This window comes from Gastrolobium bilobum, unplaced genomic scaffold, assembly GCF_033153095.1.
Source record: "Gastrolobium bilobum isolate Gb01-03AN ecotype WA unplaced genomic scaffold, APGP_CSIRO_Gbil_v1 utg113508, whole genome shotgun sequence".
Classification (NCBI taxonomy): Eukaryota; Viridiplantae; Streptophyta; class Magnoliopsida; order Fabales; family Fabaceae; genus Gastrolobium; species Gastrolobium bilobum.
The window spans coordinates 33,615-55,617 of NW_026899367.1; the positions used below are offsets into that span (position 1 = coordinate 33,615).

The window sequence follows — 22,003 nt, forward strand, 5'->3', positions numbered from 1 at the left end:
TAAAAATTATAATAAAAAAGACTATTATAACCCTGAAATAAATTATAATTACAAAAATAACTTGATTTTCGCTTCAAAATGACGTTATTTTGGACTCAATGTAGATAAATTATCTACGTTGACAGTAGAAAAACTAACCCATAAATTATAAGATTTTAAAGTTAGTACGCTGAAATAGATTTCGGCAAAAATGTTAAATAAAAGCATAATTTAACCTATAAAAAATTATTTATAATTTACATTTGTTCTGTAGTTACCCCTCACGTTTATTTTAACTCCCCTAACATTAAATAAAAAAACTAACTAGATAAGTATGATTATTTGGGTTAGCTTTATCACCCTCATTCAAAACAACGGCTTTTAACACAACAAAATAAAAAATAAAAAAAATTACATTCTAGGTCCAATATCTTCACCTCTGTCTCTCTCTTCTATAATATAATTAGAGCACATAATCAAAGAGAATCAATTGTGGGAGCATAGCATCAATGTGAAATGTGAGGCATCTAATAAATGAAATTCTCTGCAGATTATTATATTTGTTTATTCTTAAAATTTTCTGAAGGAAGAGAGAGAATATTTCACCAATGAGAGAGATAGAGATCAGGATATGAAACCCAAAATTTAACTTAAAAAAAAAATTATTATTTTCAAGAGCCGCTAATGTAAAATTTAATCTAACTATAAAAAAGTGATAATAAATATAACGGCCCCATATTCAATTTCATAGTTGAGGTATGTTAGAAATATGAATTAGATAATTCTCCAAAAGAAAAAAGAAAAATATGAATTAGGCTCATTCAATGGGCTGGTAAAACAAGAATTTTTTATATCTTGCTTATTTTAAAAGTATTTTTTACAAAAGTTAAAACTATTTAAATTTTAAAAAAAGTATTTGATTTTTGACTTCTACATATTTCAAAAATTTAAATTTTTAGCTTAAAAATTGTTTTTGGCTTTTTATAACTTCAGCTTTTTTTTTAACATTATAGCGAGAAATGCTTTTTTTTTTTTTTTTTTTTTTTGAGGGGGAACAACTTTTGGAAGAAGAAAAAAACTAATCCAAATGGCTAGTAGTCCGTTTATTTACTGCTGAAATTATCACCATTAGATAAGTAATTGTGTATAGCTATGTCAAAATGAGTTGTGTCTTGAAATTTCATTATTTAGTTCATGAGACTCGGTTCATGCTCTTTGATGGAGAAATGCAAGTACTTGAAGACTTGCTCCAATTTTCTACTCTAATAACAGGCTATGAAAACAAAATTTCAAATCAATCAAACATTTTTTTTGTTTTAGTTTTCCAAAATAAAGAACTGTTTTTAAAAACAAATCAAACATGTCCTAAGACAGTTAAATGTTGAACTTTCAAAGTAATATGTTCCCTGTCATTCCATTTATTAATTAGTTTATAATATCTCAGAATCCTAAATTTAAAAAATATATATAAAACACTCTATTAAATAAAAAAAGAACATATAAAATCACATAAGAAATATTGCATAGATAATAAAAAATTAAAAAACGAAAGGACATTTCTTTTTCTATCATAACAAAATGATAGATCAATTGTTACTTAAGATACACCCTAGACTCTGAAGTCCTATAATAACAATTATCGTTCATACAACAATGCACTATCAAACAAGGACATCAGGGACGTGCATTATTTTTGCTAGCAATGTTAAACATCAGTCTAATTTCCTCCTTAAATCACTTCTGTTTCAGATAATAAATCAAGAAAAATACACATTTTAATACACTCTACCCCCTCTCTCTCTCTCTCTCCTTAAACATGTGTAGTGTAAAGAAAAGTGTGAAAAAATGATGTGCAAAGAGCAAACATCATTTTCCTTTTTTCACAGTATCTGGGAATTAATTTTCCCTTCCTTCCCTTACAGTTTCATCTGCTTCCATTAAAAAATACTAAACGAGGGTGCATACAAAAGCTGCTCCAAACCATGTGAAAGATAATGTAGCTCAACCGTCGTACTTCTGCTGTATGGAAACCTGTGCTATTACTTCTCTCCACGTTTTCTTTTGAGTGATCCACTTAGAGCAGCCTTAGCTTTTGCCCACTCTTTCAAAGAAGCAGCACTTCTCATAAATGTGCAAGTTTCGCCTATTTCAACATCTTCAGTGGATCTTTCCCTTGGACTTGTTTCAATTTTTTTCTCAGCTAATGGAGTAGAAGCAATATCATTGGTAACAGCATGGTCACTCTTTTCTGGTATAATCTCACTTAAATTAAACCCATCACTGACAACCTCATCAGTAGTATCCTTAGCTACACCATTATGCTTGCAGTCATTGGAATTAGCAGGGTCCTTAATAGGCTCCTTGGCCATTGGCTCTGGGAAAGTAATGCCAGGCAAAATTTGTGAAATGCTAAATGAACTGTTATTCTCCCGAACCAGTTGTGTCCAGGATTGCTTTTGCAGCCACGAAGCACCTCTGCCGGTCTTATTTGGCGCCACATTATGCTGAGCTTCTGCAAGTTCATTTATTACTGGTTTATTGGTAGGCTGAGATTCAGCAAGTTCTTTTATCACTTGTGTATTGGTAGGTTTGCTCCCTAGGTATCCATCTCTTTCCATGTTTTCAGTTTTGTTGTTTGTAGCTAAGGGTGCCGATGAACAATCAGATCTTTGTTGATCTGTACCAGAATCGAACTTCGGCAATATAAGAGAGGCACTGAAAGCAGCATTACCTCCGTCACCAAGAAGTTCTCTCCATGAAGACTTTTGAGACCATGAAATTTTAGTTGATTCCCCAAAACCATCTTCTAGCTCAGTAGGTTGGCCATCAGATTCCAGTTCATCTGGAAGGGTCTGCTTATCACTCTTGCCTACACAGGTAGTAGTGGACAGACACCCATTGCTTTCCTTTTCCAATTTGGGAAGTGATTTCCTCTTCTTGACCTTGTTAGGATTGCTATTACTCCTTTTCTTCTCTTGAAGCATACTCTTGTTGGGTTCTTCCTTAGTAATTCTTGTTTTATTCGACCATGATTCCTGAAGATCCAAAATAGCAATTAGATAGAACAGATGACCTATTCTTTCATAAAAGGAAACTGACACTAGCACTTAGACATTACCTACCTAACATGATTTTATTAACCCTCCCCCACCCCCCCCAAAAAAAAAAGAAAGAAAGAAAGAAAAGGAAAACCTGATTTTCCAAGATCCTTTCAAGTTCCTCGTTCCCTATTAAAGCTGCTTTATTTTTCTTCGTACCGATGTTAATTATGAGATCGTCTTCATCTGTTGCACTATCATCTAAACCATCAGATGATTCAAAAGGATCCTGCTCCTTTCCAAGATGCTTGGTGTTGGAAACTTTCTCTTTTTCAAATAGCTTGTTCATCACAGCATTCATTATGTTAATTTCTTCATCATTCATTCCATCACTTTCTGCTGCTGTCCCATCAAAAGTTAGCTTTTCTTTTTCTGTGCGAAAAGGAGGACAGTGTTCCTCACAATCACAAAAATGCACAGGGAGAGGAGGAACTTTAATATTCTGGAAACTGTATTTGTGCTTGCCAGTTCCACTAAATGGTATGGATTTCACCTGCATAAGTATACATGTAGCATGTAAATATTGAGTCGAGTCATTTGATTTAATACTAATATATTTATACATAATTAAATATAGTGCATATGCAAGAATACATTCTATATAACTAATCTGTTATATTTATACACAATGAATCAATAAAGCAATTTAAACATCAAAATCATTGCAATGAAAATGCTTCTTAAATAATTTATCAATAAATGTAAATAGAGTTTTATTTTTTAACTACAAGAATTGGTGATGACGCATTTCCTCAATAAGGGTGCAGCAAAGGAGAGGAGCAATAATTATGAGATGAGAAAAGTAAATCCTAATAATTGGATCTTGCATCAAGAGTGACACTGTATGAAAATAGCAATAAGAAGGCCTAAGTTTTAAGATCAAATATTTTCTACATTCTGGACTAATAATGATTAGAGTACTGATTCCATAGTAGATCATAATAAAAATAAGAAATTGTTATTTTAGCATTATTTTATATTTTAGTCCTAGGGCTATGCAGTAATTTCCACATGTCCTACTGTATTGTTTGGGCTTGGGTTTATGCTATTTACTATTTAGGTGTTATTTATTTCTTAGTAGTAGAGAGTTTCAGCCATTATTAGATTATGTTTCTAATCATAAATTCTTGGAGGACAGGCAATATGAGGCCTATTTAAACAGATGTAAAGCTTTCTTTCAGACTTAAAGTTCTGTTTTACAATATTTCATTAAATTTCTATTTACCTAGCTATATGATCCAATCAAACCCTTGGGGTGAAGTCTAAATTTATTTTGTTCTTCTTCTCACTTCTCAGTTTCCTTTCCTGTTTTTTTTATTATCTACACATGCCCCGAAGGCCAGATATAACTTCCTTTAGCAGACATTCCCAGATATTAACTCAACAAAATCCTGGTAGATTCTTTCTTGAATTTACTCTAAAACACATGAAACCCCAAACATTAATTCCACATGTACTGTTCACAGCACCCAAAAACACATCAATCTAACCATAAAAGATAAAAAAAAAACCCTCCTAGCCCTATTGCCTACATACTCCCTTACCCTCAACAATACCCAATAACACTTTGACCCACCTGTTTGCCACACCACTTTCACGCTAGAAACCCTAATCCTAACCTATTAAATCAAAAATAACCCTTCTTCCATCCTACATTATAATGACTAGGAATAAAAGACCATTAAAGATCTTTGTCTTTGGGCCTTTAGCCCCATTTAGTGACCGAAAAAGGAAAGCCATTAAAGATCATACTATCATTAACAAATTCATACAATTTTTTTTAACTTTATTTTTTAGTCTCAACAATTCAAGCAGGATCCACTTGTCAAAGGATAATTATAGCGAAAGATCTGACTTGTTTTTTAATATCAGAAGATATTAAATTGACAGAGGAATATAAGATATATCCTCCTAAACATAATCATAGTACCTAAAAGACAACAATTAGCCTTGAAGACTCAAGAATTACACAAAATTTTCCAAATTTCTCTACATATCGAACATGGACAGTCCTTAAAAGAACACACGCATGGAAGAACACCAAACCAAACCTATCACATTACATATGTAAAAGCAAAGAGCAATCCAAAAAAAAATGAGAGCATTTCGATCTAGCTTAACCAAAAACAGCACCAAAGAACAGCTTAAACTACATACATGGCAGAACAAGCTAGTCCACACACATAACACAGCCATATATACCCTAAAAACTGAAGAAACAAAAATAAATCACAAAGAATATATCAAGATATATAAATAAATAAAGTAAGCAATATTATATTCGTAATTGACCTTTCTTAATCTGGGAAAGAAAATGCGGAGGTGGTTTGCATTTGCATTTGAATTTGAATTTGAATTTGAATTTGAAATGGGTCTTGTATTTGGCATTTTCTCCATGTCCAAGGAAACATGTTCAGTAGTGGGAGATTCGCTACTAAGAAGAGCATCTTGATCCCATTCTCTTTTCAAACGCTCAATATAATGTTCTTTAGCTTTCTCGAGTTTTAGTTTCCCACCCTTCCACAGACATCCATTATACTGCATTCCAAACCAACACAAAATATTAAGAAAAGAAAAAAGAAAAAAGAAAAAAAGAAAAAAAGTAGATGTTAGATGAAGTGATGAATTGGAAGGTACCTTGCTGAAAAGCTTGGAAAGGGATTTAGGATCGGTGAGGAAGTCAAGGTACGCAAAACTGCGACCTTTGGTTCGGATTGTTTGGAGTCCTTCAACGCTTCCCAGTGAACCAAACAACCTACGAAGATCTTCGTCGCTCACTCCTTCACCCAATCCTCCTACGAATATTCTCACTCCTCTGTTCTCTTCCTCCTCCATTCCTCTCCAACGTTTCTCTCTGTTCTTCTAACACAAGCCACCACCGTACCAAAAAATTATAATAGGGTTTCCTTTCTGACTTGGAAGGGGAGAGAGAAGCACCGTTTAACGACACCGTTTTAATGAGAGGAAAAAGAAAACCACGTAATTCAATTTGTAGATTGACCATTGTGCCCTGCTATTTAAAAATATTTAACATCTTGCCCATTTTTTTAAACTATTTATCAATTTTAACCTCTCCTTTTTCTTTGGGCAATATGTCTATCCTGAAACAAGATAGACGTTTGTTCTCCAACTGAGACAACAAATCGTGGGATTCATCAGAGTTAAAAAAAAAATTGGCATAATTTTTTATGGGTGTGCAGGAGAAAAATGTTTTCTTTAAAAGCAGAAAAGTTACTTTTCTCTCTTCTTTTATGGGGAAAGTGTTTACAAATTTAAATGATATAGCATTTTTTTAATTCAAATAATATCATTTTAATATATATTTGATGGTTTTTTATATTATCTTTCTTCCGTAAAATTAGGAAAAGAGAAAATGGGGGAGATGGAAGGTAAAAAATGGCTAATTATGCACCAAAACAATATCATTTTATCTAAAATAATATAAAATTATATCATTTAAAATTACAAACATTATCAAAACTATATATTAATCTGCCATGTTTGACCACTCGAGTAAATGTTGGCTAGAAGTTTATTACAGTAGGCTTTGCCATATTTTCTTCATCCACATTTTTTATCCTAAATTTTCTTTCATTTTTCGTCTTCCTTCCAACCTAATAAATTTACTTTCACCCTCGTATCCTTTAACCTTTACCATTATCAAATCATTGTCATTACCTTTAGATATTCAAATTTTTGTGCAAAAATCTGAACTCATCTCCAAACCATAATCCTAATCCATGGTAAAGATGAACTCAAGTTACCAACAATATATTGCAATTGTCTACCATAATGGTAGGCGGTTAAAAGGTCCAAATGGTGCAATTTTTTAAAATCAAAGGAAAACAATGCAAATCAAAGATGACACTACATACAACGATATCAATAGAAGAATTCACAAAAATTGGGACTGTAAGGCAACCAATGCATTTCTCGATCAATAGCCAACTAGGAGACTTCTAATGGGTACTACTGATGATGAAGATGTGGATTGTATGATTAATGTATATGTTAGCCAGAATAAGCAAATATTTATTAATATATATGCTCAAGTTGATGTTGGTCAACCGTTTTCTTTACATATTCAGTCGATGCGATGAGCATTGAATGATATTGTGGTCATGAAGGCAGATTTGTCCGCTCATTTATTCCTCTATAACACCTTGTATTTCTAAATGTATAATTATATGTAAAAATGTGAATTAAGGGGTAGGATTAGTGAAAATCTTGAACTTAGGGTCAAAATATGTAAAAAGAGAAAAATGGTAAATTTACCAAACAAGTAATCCTAGGCAACAAAAATTGAGTAGAAATCTCAAATGAAAAAAATAATGCCGGAAATGGATTCAGAACGAAAAAACGAGTGGATAGGCAAATTTCAGAAAATTTGATGAATAGTGATTTTACCTGTGTAAAATATTGCGGTATAATTGTACCGATAAGAGAAAAAATATGATCAGTATTTTTAGGAAGTAAAAATATGACGTGAACGGGAAAAATACGTAGGTTATGAATTTTTGAATTAAAATGGATGGTTTACGAAAGCTAGGTGACGTGTGGGACCCACTTAAGTCACTTTATCCACTTAAGTCACTTAAGTGAGTAAAGTGACTTGAAAATCAGATTTCTCACATTTTCTCTGTCCTCTCTTCTTCTCCCTCGTGAGCTCTTCACCGTGGAAATAAGGAAAGTGAGCTTCTCAAATTAAAACCTTGAGTTAGAGCCATTTTTGAGAGAAACTCCTAACTACAAAGTTGTTCCCCTTGATCTTGTGAGTGAGTTTCATGTAGAGTGCACCTTGTGGGGATTATTGTGTGAGGAGAAATTCTCCATATATAGCCATTAAATTTGGAGCTTTTTGGGGAAATTTTGGTGATTCTTGTGTTGATTCATTGGTTGAAGATCGTCTTCTTGGACCCTAGGAAGCTATTGGTGGTAACTTTCACACTCTTATTGAGTTTTCATTGAGATCATAAATTGGATGAAGGTTTTGATTACGTGTGATGAGTTGTGATAGTTAGGAACATTAAATGTTATGTCTCCTTTGGAATTAAATGCTTAGAATGATAAATGATGATGATTGATGCAATAAAAATTATGGTGATTTGTAAATTTGTAACTTACGAAATTTTGATGAGATTTCAATACTTTGTGAATTGGTATGATGGTAGGATTGAATAATTGAGTTATGGAGCATTGGCATTAGTTAATTATAGGATTGTATGATATGTGTAAGTGTTAATTTGGATTGAAAACCTTGGAGCATGATTCCATGTGGAATTCGACCTATAGGTGTTTGGAGGAAAAAATGGTGTGAAACATATGGTTTGATCAATGGTTGATGCTTTGGTGCCTAAGTGGTGGAATGGTGAATTAGTTTGATGATTAAAATGGTTGAGGTAGTTGAATTAAATGTAAGATGACAATTATGCCTAAGTGGTTATGTTTGGTTATAATTATTGTGAAGTTGATTAATTGTTTGCAATTGGTTGATGGTCATTGTTGTTTGATCATATAGGTTGCCTCTCACGACGCAATAGAAACAGATTAAGCTTGGAGCTTACGTGGAAGAGCAATATTTGAGGAGTTGAGGTAAACTCTTGGAACTAGAGTTTTATCCCCTTGTGTGTTCCGCCACACCTAGTGGAAGGTCGTGGTTGGATTTTGTGCTCTTTGACATTGTGTGAAATTGTATGTTCATGCATTGTTGCTTTGATTGTGTGACATATCTATGATCTCTGGCCAGTAGATGTGTATGGTTTGGATTTCCGCTAGAGATATCCCTTTGGGAGATTCCGGTCCAGTTTTACCGTGGGGCTGTCTCTGGGAGCAGTACCAGGATGATCCAAACGTGGGACTTTCGCTGGATATGTCTCTTGAGGAGTTCCGGTTGAGTTTTGCCATGGGGTCCTCCCATCTATGGGAGAGGCACCAGGAAGCTTCTCGGGAGTTATATGATGGGGTCCTTGAACGGAATCCTTATGTGGATGTTCTTGGATGTGAGCCCGGTGTGATGTGATTTTATATGTTATGCATTTTATATGATGATCATTGTATGCAAATTGAGTGAGCCATGGGGAGAATGATCCTCTAGTACCCTTGGATGAGAGAAAAAGAAAGCATGGAAGATTCAGAAGAAAAAGGCAAATCTCAACCTTAAGTTGTCTCATCCAGCAACTTGCTTCATATAGAGCATTGTTCACACCGCCTTTTCATGCAATCACGGAACAACTCAAGAAGAATTACAAGTGTTGCCATCCATTCTTCTTGCCTATAAATAGGACGTTCAAACATGAAGAAAGTATCAAATTCCTTAAGAAAGAGATCACGTAGGATAGTTTAAGTTTTTATCTTTCAGTTGTATAGTTTTAACAGTAGTTAAGTGACAGCAACCCTTCCCTCCTTCTCTTATCACCATTTGAGACTCCTCACGAGCATCAACCATATTTCTCCATTTTATTCCTTGTAATTTGAACTTATTACTTATTAATATATGTTGTTATTTCTCTTCTCTTCCATTTGTTATCTCTAAACTGAATCTCGAGTTTATGGGTGTGCATGAAAACCTTCCCGGAATCAATTCTTTTTTAATTTTTGTTCCCGAGAACAGAAATGGATGGGAAACTCGTTTGGTAAAATCAGTTTATTTTTTTGTTCCCGGGATGAACCGATTTAATTTTTGTGCTGGGGAACAGAAAAAAGAATCAGAAAATTTCTGCTTTTTAGTTCCCGGCATAAAATGAGAAACACTTATCTCTCTCAATCACTCTCCACCTTTACCATCATCACCACCACCACCATCATCCCGACACGACTGTCACCACCATCGTCGCCGCTGTCATCGTACCACTAGTGTCGTCGTCACCACCCATCACCACCACGATGCCACCGCCATCATTACCACCTCCTCCACTACCACCACCTCCACCTATCACTACCACCATGCCACCACCACAACTACCACCGCCGCCGCCACCACCACTATCACCCTCATCGTCACCACCACTACCGCCACCAACCACCACCACCACCACCATCATTGCAACCACTGCCATCACACGCCATTGCCACCACGACCACCACCACTACTATCACCACCAATACCATTGTCGCAGCCACTACAAACCACCACCACCTCTGTCGCCGCCCCCAACCACCACCACCATCGTCACAGCTATTACCGTCACCACTGCCACCATTACACCACCCTCGCCAATACCATCACCACGCCATCGCCACAATTACCAACACCGCCATCATCACCACCATCACCGCTGCAGCCACTGTCACCACCACCATGATGCCTTCACAACCACCACCACCATGTCACTGCTATCATTGTTGCCGCCACCAACCACCATACCCACCACCATTGTCGCAGCCGCCGCCATCATCTCCACCACTACCACCGTCGCCGCCACCATCATTGCAGCCACTGCCATCACAACCACCACCATTATCTTCACCACGTCATTGCCACCACCACTACCGTACCGCCACCGTCGCCACCACCATGCCACACGCCGCCGCCACCACCACCACACCATATGGAAAGGAAAGTGATGATTCAAAATTTTGTTATATTTAATAGGAATTATTTTTTATTATATTATTTGTTGTGTTATCAAACACAATTCTCATTCTCGGAATAAAAATAGAATATGTTATCAAACACATTTTTTTCTCAGAAACTGTTCCAAGGCACAAAAATAGAAAAGAATTGTTTCTTTTCAGAAACAGTGCTAGGGAATATAATGGTTGTCATGCACACCCTATAAGACTTCAGTTTGGAATAATTATGTTTATGTTTTCAGCCATGGGCTAAGTTATTTTGGAATGGAAAAACTGTGAAACTCTTAAAGAACTATGCTCAAAACTTTTGCATTGAAACTTTTGCATTTCTGTGATTTAAGTAAGCTTTATTCTTTGGGTATCAATGAAAATTGAACTCAACTGAGAAAGAAACTTCCTTAAGGAAGAGATTTCAGACAATTTAATCATGGGAGAAAAGTAGGGTTGTGAAAGCAACACTACTGGTTACCTTGAGAATAAGGAACCACCTCGTTCTCTGAAGGTTCTGAACTTAGTAATTGTTGGAGTCAAGGGAACCATAGAAATATGAAAACTTGTGAGCCATTAAAGTCTATGAGCTGAGGAATCAGAATTGCAAGTGAAAAGACCTGAACAAATTCAGAAGGGTTAAGTCTTGAGCTGAGAGTATAGCTATTTAAGAATGGAAAAGTGGATCTGTTCCTTGTGTTAAAAACTATTTTTTATCCATCTATCTTGTTGTCTTTTAAATATTGTTATCTTTTAGTTATTCTCCTTTATCATTTCTGTGACCATAAATCAAAGCTCCAATTAATTTTGTCGTTCCTTCTCACATTAAGAAGGATTTGATGTATAACGACACGAGGAGTTGTTTAGAGTCAAACTAAACCTATTATCTTGAGGGAACATTTCAAGGTAGTAGGGAACGAATGACCAAACAGTTCAAATACTGTCTTTTCTTTTATTAACAATTCTTTTTAAAATAGTTAAAGGTATTATTTTGAGTTCTATCCTCGTGGGAACGATAATTTGGCACTAATAATCCCACTTATTACTTGATGTGTGCACTTGCGCAACTGAGTTGATATTAAAAGGACGAATGTGTTTTCTCTTGATGGACTAAGTAAAGGGAACGTCCTTAAAAGAACACATAAGCACCCAACATGTTCCCTGTAAGTTTCCAATAATATATATATATAGAGAGAGGTAGGATCATTTGACACCGGTGTCAAATTTGAAGTTTGACACCTCATCTGAGAGCCGTTAGATCAAAAAAGATCAACGACTCTGATTTATAAGCATGTGATACCATTGATCTTTTTTGATCTAACGACTCTCAGATGAGGTGTCAAACTTCAAATTTGACACCGGTGTCAAATGATCCTACCTCATATATATATATATATATATATATATATATCTCTTTTTCTACACTGTTATATTTGTAGAGAGAAGACAAACTTACTTTAGTACTAAACCTAATAAAGCTAAATTTGGTTTCTTCAACTTCACCCTTGAGAATGTTACGGTGTGCGTGATAATGGGTGTATTTAATTGTGTTCTGAATTTTTTATTCTTAAAACTGTTTTGCAGAATAGTTAATGAAATAAGTTTTTTCTACATTTCTTGTTTGTTTTGAAAATCAAAAGTCAAAACATAAAACAAAAACATCTCAAATATTTGGGCCTGTTTGAATTGTGTTTCCCAAACAATTTTTTTATTTTCAGAACAAAAGAACTTATTTGATAAGGCCTGTTTTGTAAATATAGTTATGAAAATTATAAATGTTTTTTAGTTTTTAGAATCAAATTTAGAGAACATCTCTAAGTTATTTTTTTTTTTGCGTTTTGTAAAAATATATAAAAACATCTATTTTATTAACTATCCTACAAAAAAAATTAAGAACAAAACACAATCAAACATGATCATATTCTCTAAATTTGATTCTAAAAACAAAACAAAAAATACAATTTCTAAATCTTTTTTTTACAAAACAGGCCTTATCAAATGAGAGGGCCTTTTGACCATATAAACCTTTATTAAAAAAGTTGCTTATTTAATCGATTAAACATGAGGTAATTAATTAAAAAAATTATGTAATCAATTAAATCCTATGCAGAATCATCTTCAAGCAGTCTCTTTCCCTAGGATCCTCTGAATCAAACAATTCAAACAAGGTCAGTGAAATTCAACCAAAGTTTTCCTTTTCACATCTTTATCCGTTACGTTCTTACTACGGCCAGTGAAATCAAACGTAACACAACAAAGGCTCAACTTGCTTACAAACAGGTTCATCTTCTCAGAACTAGGTACATCCTTAAACTGCACCAAAGGTTCGATACCAGATACCGTACTCGCCAAAAAACCGATGACGAGGAAGCCCATTTTGCCGCGTTGGCTCGGGCGGTGAAAGAATTAACTCTGTTTGGTCGCTGGTTTATACCAGCGGCACATGGCGAAATAAATGGAACGCGACGAGTTGCCTCAGAAGCCGAGGAATTGCTTGAGCATTACAACCTAGAAGCTGAAATCAACGAACTCCAAAGCCTTTAGATCGAACCCATAAAGGAATAATCGAAATCAATCGAACCAGAGAATGTTGATTTCAACGCATGCCCAAAAAAAGGGAAATTAGAAACCCTATTAGATCGCCAAAGCAAGCATAAATTCCGATTAATATGGGGTGAGGCGTGAAATTGAGATCCATATTCGAAATGGGTTCGAGGAAATTTTTGATTTTGCAGCATGCATAGATGAAAAAAATCAAATCTTGAAGATTTTGGTTTGTATGGTGACGAAGAACAACATGAACCACAAGAAGAATAGCAAATCAAATGAAAAGAAAGGGAAAGAGAAAAAGTTCAAAAGGAATGGTTTAATCGATTACACAATTCTTTTAATTGAGACGTTTAATCCATTAAATAAACAACGTATCAATTATTAAGGGGTAGATTGATGTAAAGTTTTGGGGTGGGGGTAAAGTGATTATTTTTATTTAATAAGGGTTTATATGGTCAAAAAACCCAAATGAGTGTGACATTCCAGTTCCACCTTAATATAAATTTTTGTTATAGTGAAAATTATTGTTTGTTTGATTATTAAATTATTTATCCGGTTAATTATTTATTTAAGTATTTTTGATTATATGGCTCCAATTTATTGGGGTCACATTGGGAAAAAAATAGAAACATTTTTTAAGTTAAATTGCAAATTTCTAAAAGAGTTTTATGAGATGGTGTTATGTGTACTAGGGTCTATATTAAGAGCTTAAGCCAAGACTTAGAAAATCGTACGAATGCATAAGACAAAAAGAAGGTTGCTTCCTCCTTTTTGCATGGTAATAAACCCAGCCACATTTCCCCACCATTAGCCATCAATCTTGATTGCTACCTTCAAAAACTTTCACTTCTGCCCTCATTTTTTGATTGGGAAGAAGAGACTCTCTATATTGCCCTTTCTATTATCCACGGGAAATAGAGTTGGAAGAGTGTGTAAATAATTTAGTTGCTTTATGTTCTAAGGAGATGGGGGTATTAAAAGAATCAATGCATGTGGTCACAAGTGTTGGAGAAGGAAGAATGGAGCACACTTTATTAAGGGGAAAAGGGGAACGGTGTTCGTACTACTCCAGATAAGAGACTTTCATTGTTACTATTAGATTAGAGAAGAGCCATAAGGAACATTAGCTTTAACTTAAGATAGTTCTGAACAAAAAGGGAGTTAAATTGTCTTCCCCTTTCTTAGCCATTTCAGATGAACAAGATAAAAAAAGGTAAATTTTGTTCCTTTCTTTTTTATCATCTGCATGTATAGTTAATTGGGGGTTATGAGTAGAAAAGAGGGAAAATTGTTGTTCTAAAGTATTTAATTTGTTAGACCTGAATGTAAAAGTGTATGCCACATTTTATTCATGTGTTGTATGCTCTAAGACTGTCATACTCTAATTTCCATTGTTGGAAATGTACGTAAACTTTCAAATTGCAAGTGTCATGGGTGTAAAATATTGGCCTAATAACCTACGCCTGATTATGTCAAGTCATGGAGCAGCTTTGGCACTGTCGTTGAAAGTATTTGGTCGTGAATGTATGTGGTTAGATCATTTACTTGTCAAAAATTTCAGATTCTATCATAGATTTTGTAAATCTTAGAGCTGTAGTGCCCTAAAAATTATGAATAATGTATCAAATTGAAGGTTTAGATGTCTATTATACGTGGTAAAAATTTCAAGTCAATTAGGTGTGTAAATTGGTACAATTTAGTGGCTGAAGGGCGATTACTCAAAATGGTATAGCTTTTGTTAACCGAAAATTGTGATTTCTGGTAGTTTTAGTCTAAGAGGCACAATAAATTCCACGAATATGATATGATCCCCCAATAGGATTGGAGGAATGGATCTACTAGGAATGGAAAATTATAACTCCAAATTCAGCCGCCAACACGTACTGTTAAAAACAGAATGTATCTCACGCTACGGACCTCGGATTTGGGTGATTCCAAAACGAGGTGAAAGATGGCTTCCTGAATCATGATTTTGGCACAAGAATCACCGGAAAAGGATAAGGAATTCAGGAGATATGAATCCAAGATAATATAGAACGAAATTGGAGTTTAAGGATTATAGGTAGGCGCCACAATTCCAAAGAATTGATAAGCCCAAGAACGCCACAAGGATTGATGCCCTTGATAAGTTCAGATATTCTCAAAAGAACCCAAGAGAACTAGTCTCACCAAAATAGGTTAACTTGATATTCCAAATCTGTCTTCAAAAGCCATGGTGTTCCCTTATATAGTGGGCAACAACCATATTGAGTTTAACCTAAAAGTGCTTACACATAAAAGAAAATAGACAGCCCAATAATCCAGCCCAATAAGCCTTATTACAAAAAGTTTAACTAAATATAAGAAAATAAAATTAAGTGCAAAATTTGGGCCAAGTAAAATAAAGCCTTCATGCATATCCATTGAGGCTTATTCTTCAAGGTCTTCAATTTGAATTAAGTGTATCATTTTGGGCTCTTCTTCCTTTAGACTTGGGCTTGTCTCAAGTAAAGTGGTCACCAAGAGATTTAGAGCCTCTTTAGCCTTTTTAGCTTTTGCTCTTGTCATTGGGCCTCCAAGACCTTGTATGTCCTCCAAGTTTGTTGTCTTGGTCATGCCACCTCATATGTCCTCATCATTCCCTCCTTCTTTAGAAGAATTTGTCCTCAAATTGCAATCCTCGTCTCCTTCTTCCTTCCTTTATTTTCCTGCTTAGCATAGCTCTCTACCCTTTTCTCAATGTTTGCTTTTACCCTTTCATGTAGTTTTCGCACATATTCAGCCTTACTCTTACCATCTTTATGCTGAAAAATAGAGTTGTTAGGCATAGGTAGCAAATCAAGAGGAGTGAGAGGGTTAAAGCCATAAACAATTTCAAAAGGAGAATAATGAGTAGCACTATGAACTGCCCGGTTATATGCAAACTCAACGTGGGGCAAACATTGTTCCCATGACTTGATGTTCTTTTTAATTACAGCCCTCAAAAGAGAAGAAAGAGTTCTATTCACTACCTCAGTTTGGCCATCAGTTTGTGGATGACAAGTACTAGAAAAGAGAAGTTTAGTCCCCAACTTACTCCATAATGTCCTCCAAAAATGGCTTAAGAATTTAGTATCACGATCAGAGACAATGCTTCTTGGAAGCCCATGGAGTCTTACCACTTCCTTGAAGAATAAATCAGCAATATGGATTGCATCATCAACCTTTTTGCACGGAATGAAATGTGCCATCTTAGAAAACCTGTCCACCACAACAAAAACAAAATCTTTACCATTTTTAGACCGAGGTAGTCCTAACACAAAATCCATAGAAATATCAATCCAAGGGCAATCTGGAATAGGTAAAGGAGTATACAACCCATGAGGCAATAATTTAGACTTAGACTGCTTACATACAATGCATCTTTCACACAATTTATGTACATCACGCTTCATGTGTGGCCAATAAAAATGTTCATGCAGCATGTCTAGAGTCTTTTGGATTCCAAAATGTCCCATTAATCCCCCCGCATGTGCCTCTTTCACAAGTAATTCCCTAATGGAACCTTTAGGAACACACAATCTCTTTTCTTTAAACAAGTAATCATTATGCCTGAAAAATCCATTTTGAGCAGCATCCACACAAGTTTTATAGATTTGTGCAAAGTCTGGATCATGCTCATACAATGCCTTAATATGATAAAAACCAATGAACTTAGTTTCAAGAGTAGAGAACAAGGCATACCTTCTTGAAAGTGCATCTGCAACTATATCAGACTTACCTTTCTTGTGCTTGATCACATAGGGAAACTGCTCCAAGAACTCTACCCATTTGGCATGCCTTTTGTTAAGCTTGCCTTGTCCTTTTAAGTACTTTAAGGACTTATGGTCACTGTTGATGACAAACTCTTTGGGCAAGAGATAGTGTTGCCATGTTTGCAATGCCCTTACCAATGCATACAATTCCTTATCATATGTGGAATAATTAAGAGCAACCCCATTCAATTTTTCACTAAAATAGGCAATGGGATGCCCCTCTTGCATCAAAACAGCCCCTATCCCCATATTAGATGCATCACATTCAATCTCAAAAGATTTAGAAAAATTAGGCAATACAAGAATAGGTGCATGTGTCAATTTTTCCTTGAGAGCAGCAAAGGCTTGCTCTTGTTTTTCACCCCATTTGAAACCAACATGCCTTTTAATCACTTCATTCAAGGGTGCAACTATGGTACTGAAATCTTTAACAAATCTCCTATAGAAACTAGCTAAGCCATGAAAGCTTCTCACCTCACTTACATTCTTAGGAGTTGGCCACTCTTGAATAGATTTCACCTTCTCTTGATCAACTTGCACTCCTTGTGAGCTAACAACAAAACCAAGAAAAACAACATGGTCTATACAAAACACACATTTTTCCATGTTAGCATACAATTTCTCATGCCTTAGTGCTTCCACAACATACCTCAAGTGCACAAGATGATCATCATAAGATTTGCTATAAATCAGAATATCATCAAAATAAACCACAACAAACTTTCCTAGAAACTCCCTTAACACATGATTCATTAGTCTCATGAAGGTACTGGGAGCATTGGTTAAACCAAAGGGCATAACCAACCATTCCTACAGCCCATATTTAGTTTTAAAAGCTGTTTTCCATTCATCCCCTTCTCTAATCCTAATTTGATGGTATCCACTTTTTAAATCAATTTTAGAGAAGAAACAAGCACCATGCAATTCATCCAATAAATCATCCAATCTAGGAATAGGATGTCTATACTTTACCGTGATGTTATTGATGGCTCTACAGTCAACGCACATTCTCCAGGTTCCATCTTTCTTAGGCATTAAAAGGACTGGGACTGCACATGGACTTAAGCTTTCTTGCACCCATCCTCTTTTCATCAAGTCTTCAACTTGTCTCTGAATCTCCTTGGTCTCTTGGGGGTTACTCCTATAGGTTGGCCTATTAGGCAATGCAGCTCCCGGCACGAGATCAATTTGATGTTCAATGCCTCTTAGAGGAGGCAGTCCATGAGGCACCTCTTTGGGAAAGACATCTTCAAATTCTTGCAACAAAGAAGAAACCTCATTTGGAAGAGAGTTATTAGTATTTGCATCTTTGATATTATTACACTCTTTACTCAAAAGTAAGAGCATTGGCTTTTTCAATTGTATAGCCTTTTTCACCTCTTTTTCTTTTATAAACAAATTTTGTGTTTTTCTCTCTTTTTCTTGCTCTCTTCCACTCTCTTTCCCTTTTTTCTCTCCACTTTCTTTTCTCTCTTGCTTTCTTTTATCTCTCATTTTCAAATGATCCTCACTAACTTCTCTTGGAGTCAAAGGTGCAAGAATAGTCTTGCGTTCTTCATGCACAAAAGAGATTTTGTTGGTGTAACCATCATGCATAACTTTCTTATCATATTGCCAAGGTCTCCCAAGAAGCAAATGACAAGCCTCCATTGGTACCACATCACATAAAACTGTATCATCATACTTTCCTATGGAGAAGTTCACCTCCACTTGTTTCCTTACGGTCACTTCACCATCCTCACTAAGCCATTGAAGCTTATATGGCAGCGGGTGAGGTTTGGTTTCCATGCCCAATTTAGACACCATTCTAGCACTTGCAACATTGGTACAACTCCCTCCATCAAACATTACACCGCATTTTAGGAGTCTCCTATAAACTACAGTCCACCCTTTAGGAAAAATCCTGGTCATTACACCACATTTTAGTTTTAAACAGTTCATTTTAGAATTTCATAAAATGGTCTAAAGACCTCTGTTTTGAGTGATTTTAAAGCTTCCTGAAAGCTCTACCTTTCTAGTTCCTGTCTACAAATTTTCAGAGCAATTGAAGTGGATAAGCCAAAGTAAGTTGCCCTGTTCTATGCTATCTTATAGACAACCATCTTCGAAAGTACGTAACTTGGACTCTAGAAATCCAAATGGATTCATTCTTTTGTGACTAGACTGCATTATTAACATTATATTGAGTTGGACTTTTATGAGTCATATAATTAGAAAGTGTGTAGAAAGCGGTCTACATCTTAGGGGCTTTAACAAATTACAAAGTGTTGGCCGTCAATTTACCACTTACTACTTGACAAGGTAAAACTTGCGTGCACTTAAAGCCTCTGAATTACATGAGGATTACATAGTTTATAAGTTGAACTGCAAATGCATATTTAATATAAATTGAAGACTCAAATATAATTAATAGTGCAATCCTTGGATGCGTATAAGGTGTAACACCCTGTTACCAGACCGGTGTATTATCATCAAATATGATATTAAGCACAGTTATAATTACATTGATTAGTTAAAACTACGGATAAAATTTTTCACAGAAATATTATTCATTTACTTTTTAAAACAAAACCGTAATTATAACCATGTAACATTCTTCAAACTGAGACCACTACACTTAACCAACAACTTTAACCTTTTCATTATGACAAACTAGACATCTAGGGATTTCTGGAAAGATATTACAATAACCATGTGGTTAAGAATAGCAAAAGTTATTAAACTCACAACGCAGCTGACAAAATCGAACTTTTGGTATTGGAGCATCAATTTCAATCCCAAACTAACATTGATATACTCATCCAATGGCTTTAACATATTACAGGGTTATAGATCTATGTGTTATCTTCACATAGGTTCAAACCTCACTGAATTTGAAGCTTTTTAGCTCGAGTTATGCTAATTTTACTAACCTATGTTCGTGTTGAAAATGGGCTGCGCGTTTAAGTGCGCTCTTCGGGAAAAAAATTCTCCCGGTAAAGTACTTAATCGCGCATAGGCAGAGGGAATTGGTATTTTTAGGCCACCAAGAGTGCTTAAGCGCTCTCCAGGGCGCTTAAGCCCCTGCGACAGAGAGTTTCTCCACGCACAGGTGCGCTAGGGCGCTTAAGCCCCCTATTTAGGCGCGTAAGCCCCCGGAGCGAGCTTAAGCCTCCATTTTTTAGGCTTAAGCCCCCTCCACATGGGCAAAACACTAAATCTCTATTTTCATGTATTTCTCTTGGGGAATTAAATCCCACACACCATATAACCTAATTAACAATCTTACAACATCAATGTTTCAATAATTACATCTTCTACACCATTTTATTGTGCAAATCAAAATGACAAGACATAACATCACATTCCATTAATATATCAATTTTCCTATTACATCCATGTTCTTCAAAATAAATATATGTCAAAGAACTTAGCTATCAAAAGACATGATCAAAGCTATTAGCCATATATAACAATGCAATTACTATAACAATGATCATGTACTAAGTCCTCCATAATACATAATGTGGCCTCAATAATTACATATAACAATTATAAATGGCATGCAACTTAAAATGTCTTGCTATCAGGTACAACCTACTCATGCTTCTTGCCTCGATCAACCTCACCTCTATCAGTACCTGAAATGTTGCCCCATAACACGGGTGAGATATACGAATATATCACAGTAAACGTGGGATCCTTGGAGATCACTCCACCCTAAGGTTCACTTTCGATGAACACACAATAATACCCTCTTAACAAATTCTTATCCATAAACATCACATGGACTTCCAAGAGAGATCCATAAAGGGTTGTTTCTCTTAGGCTCTTACCACATGGAGATCCACATAGGGTTGTTTCCAAGGGAAGTCCCTAACCTCAACCTAGGAACCTCCAAGAGAGATCCACATAGGGTTGTTTCTCTTACGCTCTGACCACATGGAGATCCACATTGGGCTGTTTCCAAGGGAAGTTCCTACTAATCATCCTCATCATAATCTATCAATCATTCCTCAATCAATATTTTACATCTATCAATCATTCCTCAATTACTCTTAAACAATCAAACATCATGAATCAATCATAACATTTATCTATGCATAAATCAATGCATTAGCATATAATTACTATCATCATTACATATCACACCTCATAAACCATTTCTCCTCAACGGAGTATGGTGGAACATTCAAGAGGATCAACCCCAAGGTCCAAAGATTTACCTTGCACTTGAACCTTCCTCAAAACTTTCCTTTCCTCAATTGAAAACAACTATAAGGGTTGGTCACTCCACTTGGTTCTCTTGCCTCAATCCTATCAATACAAGGAAACAATCAACCTATAATCAAACAATGGCTTACCATTCAAGAAAATCCTTAATTTCAAGCATAATTTTCTCAAATAACAAAGTACACTAAAATGACAGTCTAAACTCATTTCTATCGTTTATTTATCATTCCTAACATCATTTCCAAAGGAATTTAGCCTCAATCTTACTCAAACTCATAAAACCCACAAAACACTATTCATTGTCTTCAACCTCTAGAAAACTCCATGAAAACTAGGTTGAAGAAGTGAAAACTTACCACAATAGGTCACACAACCAAGGAATAGAGGTTTCCTAAGCTCCCATGGATGAAAATGCCCTCAAACTACTCAAATCTTCAAAGGGGTTGAAATCTTTGGAGGGAGAGATCTCTCTCCACTAGTCTTCCCACTCAAAACCAAGCTAGAATTTGCAATGAGGGAAGGATTCTCTTTGTTTTTCGCTTTGGAACGGATCAATTTGGTGGAGGAATGAATGAGCTAGGGTTTGAGCTCCCTTCAATGGCTTCTCCCTCTCTTTTCTCTCCCTTGGCTACGTCGACGAAGAAGAAGGAAAATGGGAGGGTTCTTTTGTTTACACTTAACTTAGGTTGAGTAATTTCAACCGGATAAAAACTTATCTATCTATTCACCTTCATTCACCACCAAAGTTAACCAAATGGTATATGATATTTTTCTAGTAATATTTTTAACTTTTATATTTTAAGTACTTTTATCTACCCATATTTTTACCCT

The 22,003-nt window shown here is 35.4% G+C and overlaps 1 protein-coding gene across 1 annotated transcript; it reads right to left on the reverse strand.

Annotated features, from left to right (window-relative positions):
* Window positions 1–1,536: 1,536 nt before the first annotated feature.
* Window positions 1,537–5,948, reverse strand: LOC133289984 (protein REPRESSOR OF SILENCING 3). Its single transcript, XM_061488028.1, has 4 exons — window positions 5,715–5,948; window positions 5,370–5,615; window positions 3,172–3,570; window positions 1,537–3,014 (listed from the first exon to the last, which is right to left on the reverse strand). Exons 1-4 carry the CDS (start codon window positions 5,910–5,912, stop codon window positions 2,019–2,021), a joined length of 1,839 nt encoding a protein of 612 aa, XP_061344012.1. The 5' UTR covers window positions 5,913–5,948; the 3' UTR covers window positions 1,537–2,018.
* Between the last annotated feature and the right edge of the window lie 16,055 nt (window positions 5,949–22,003).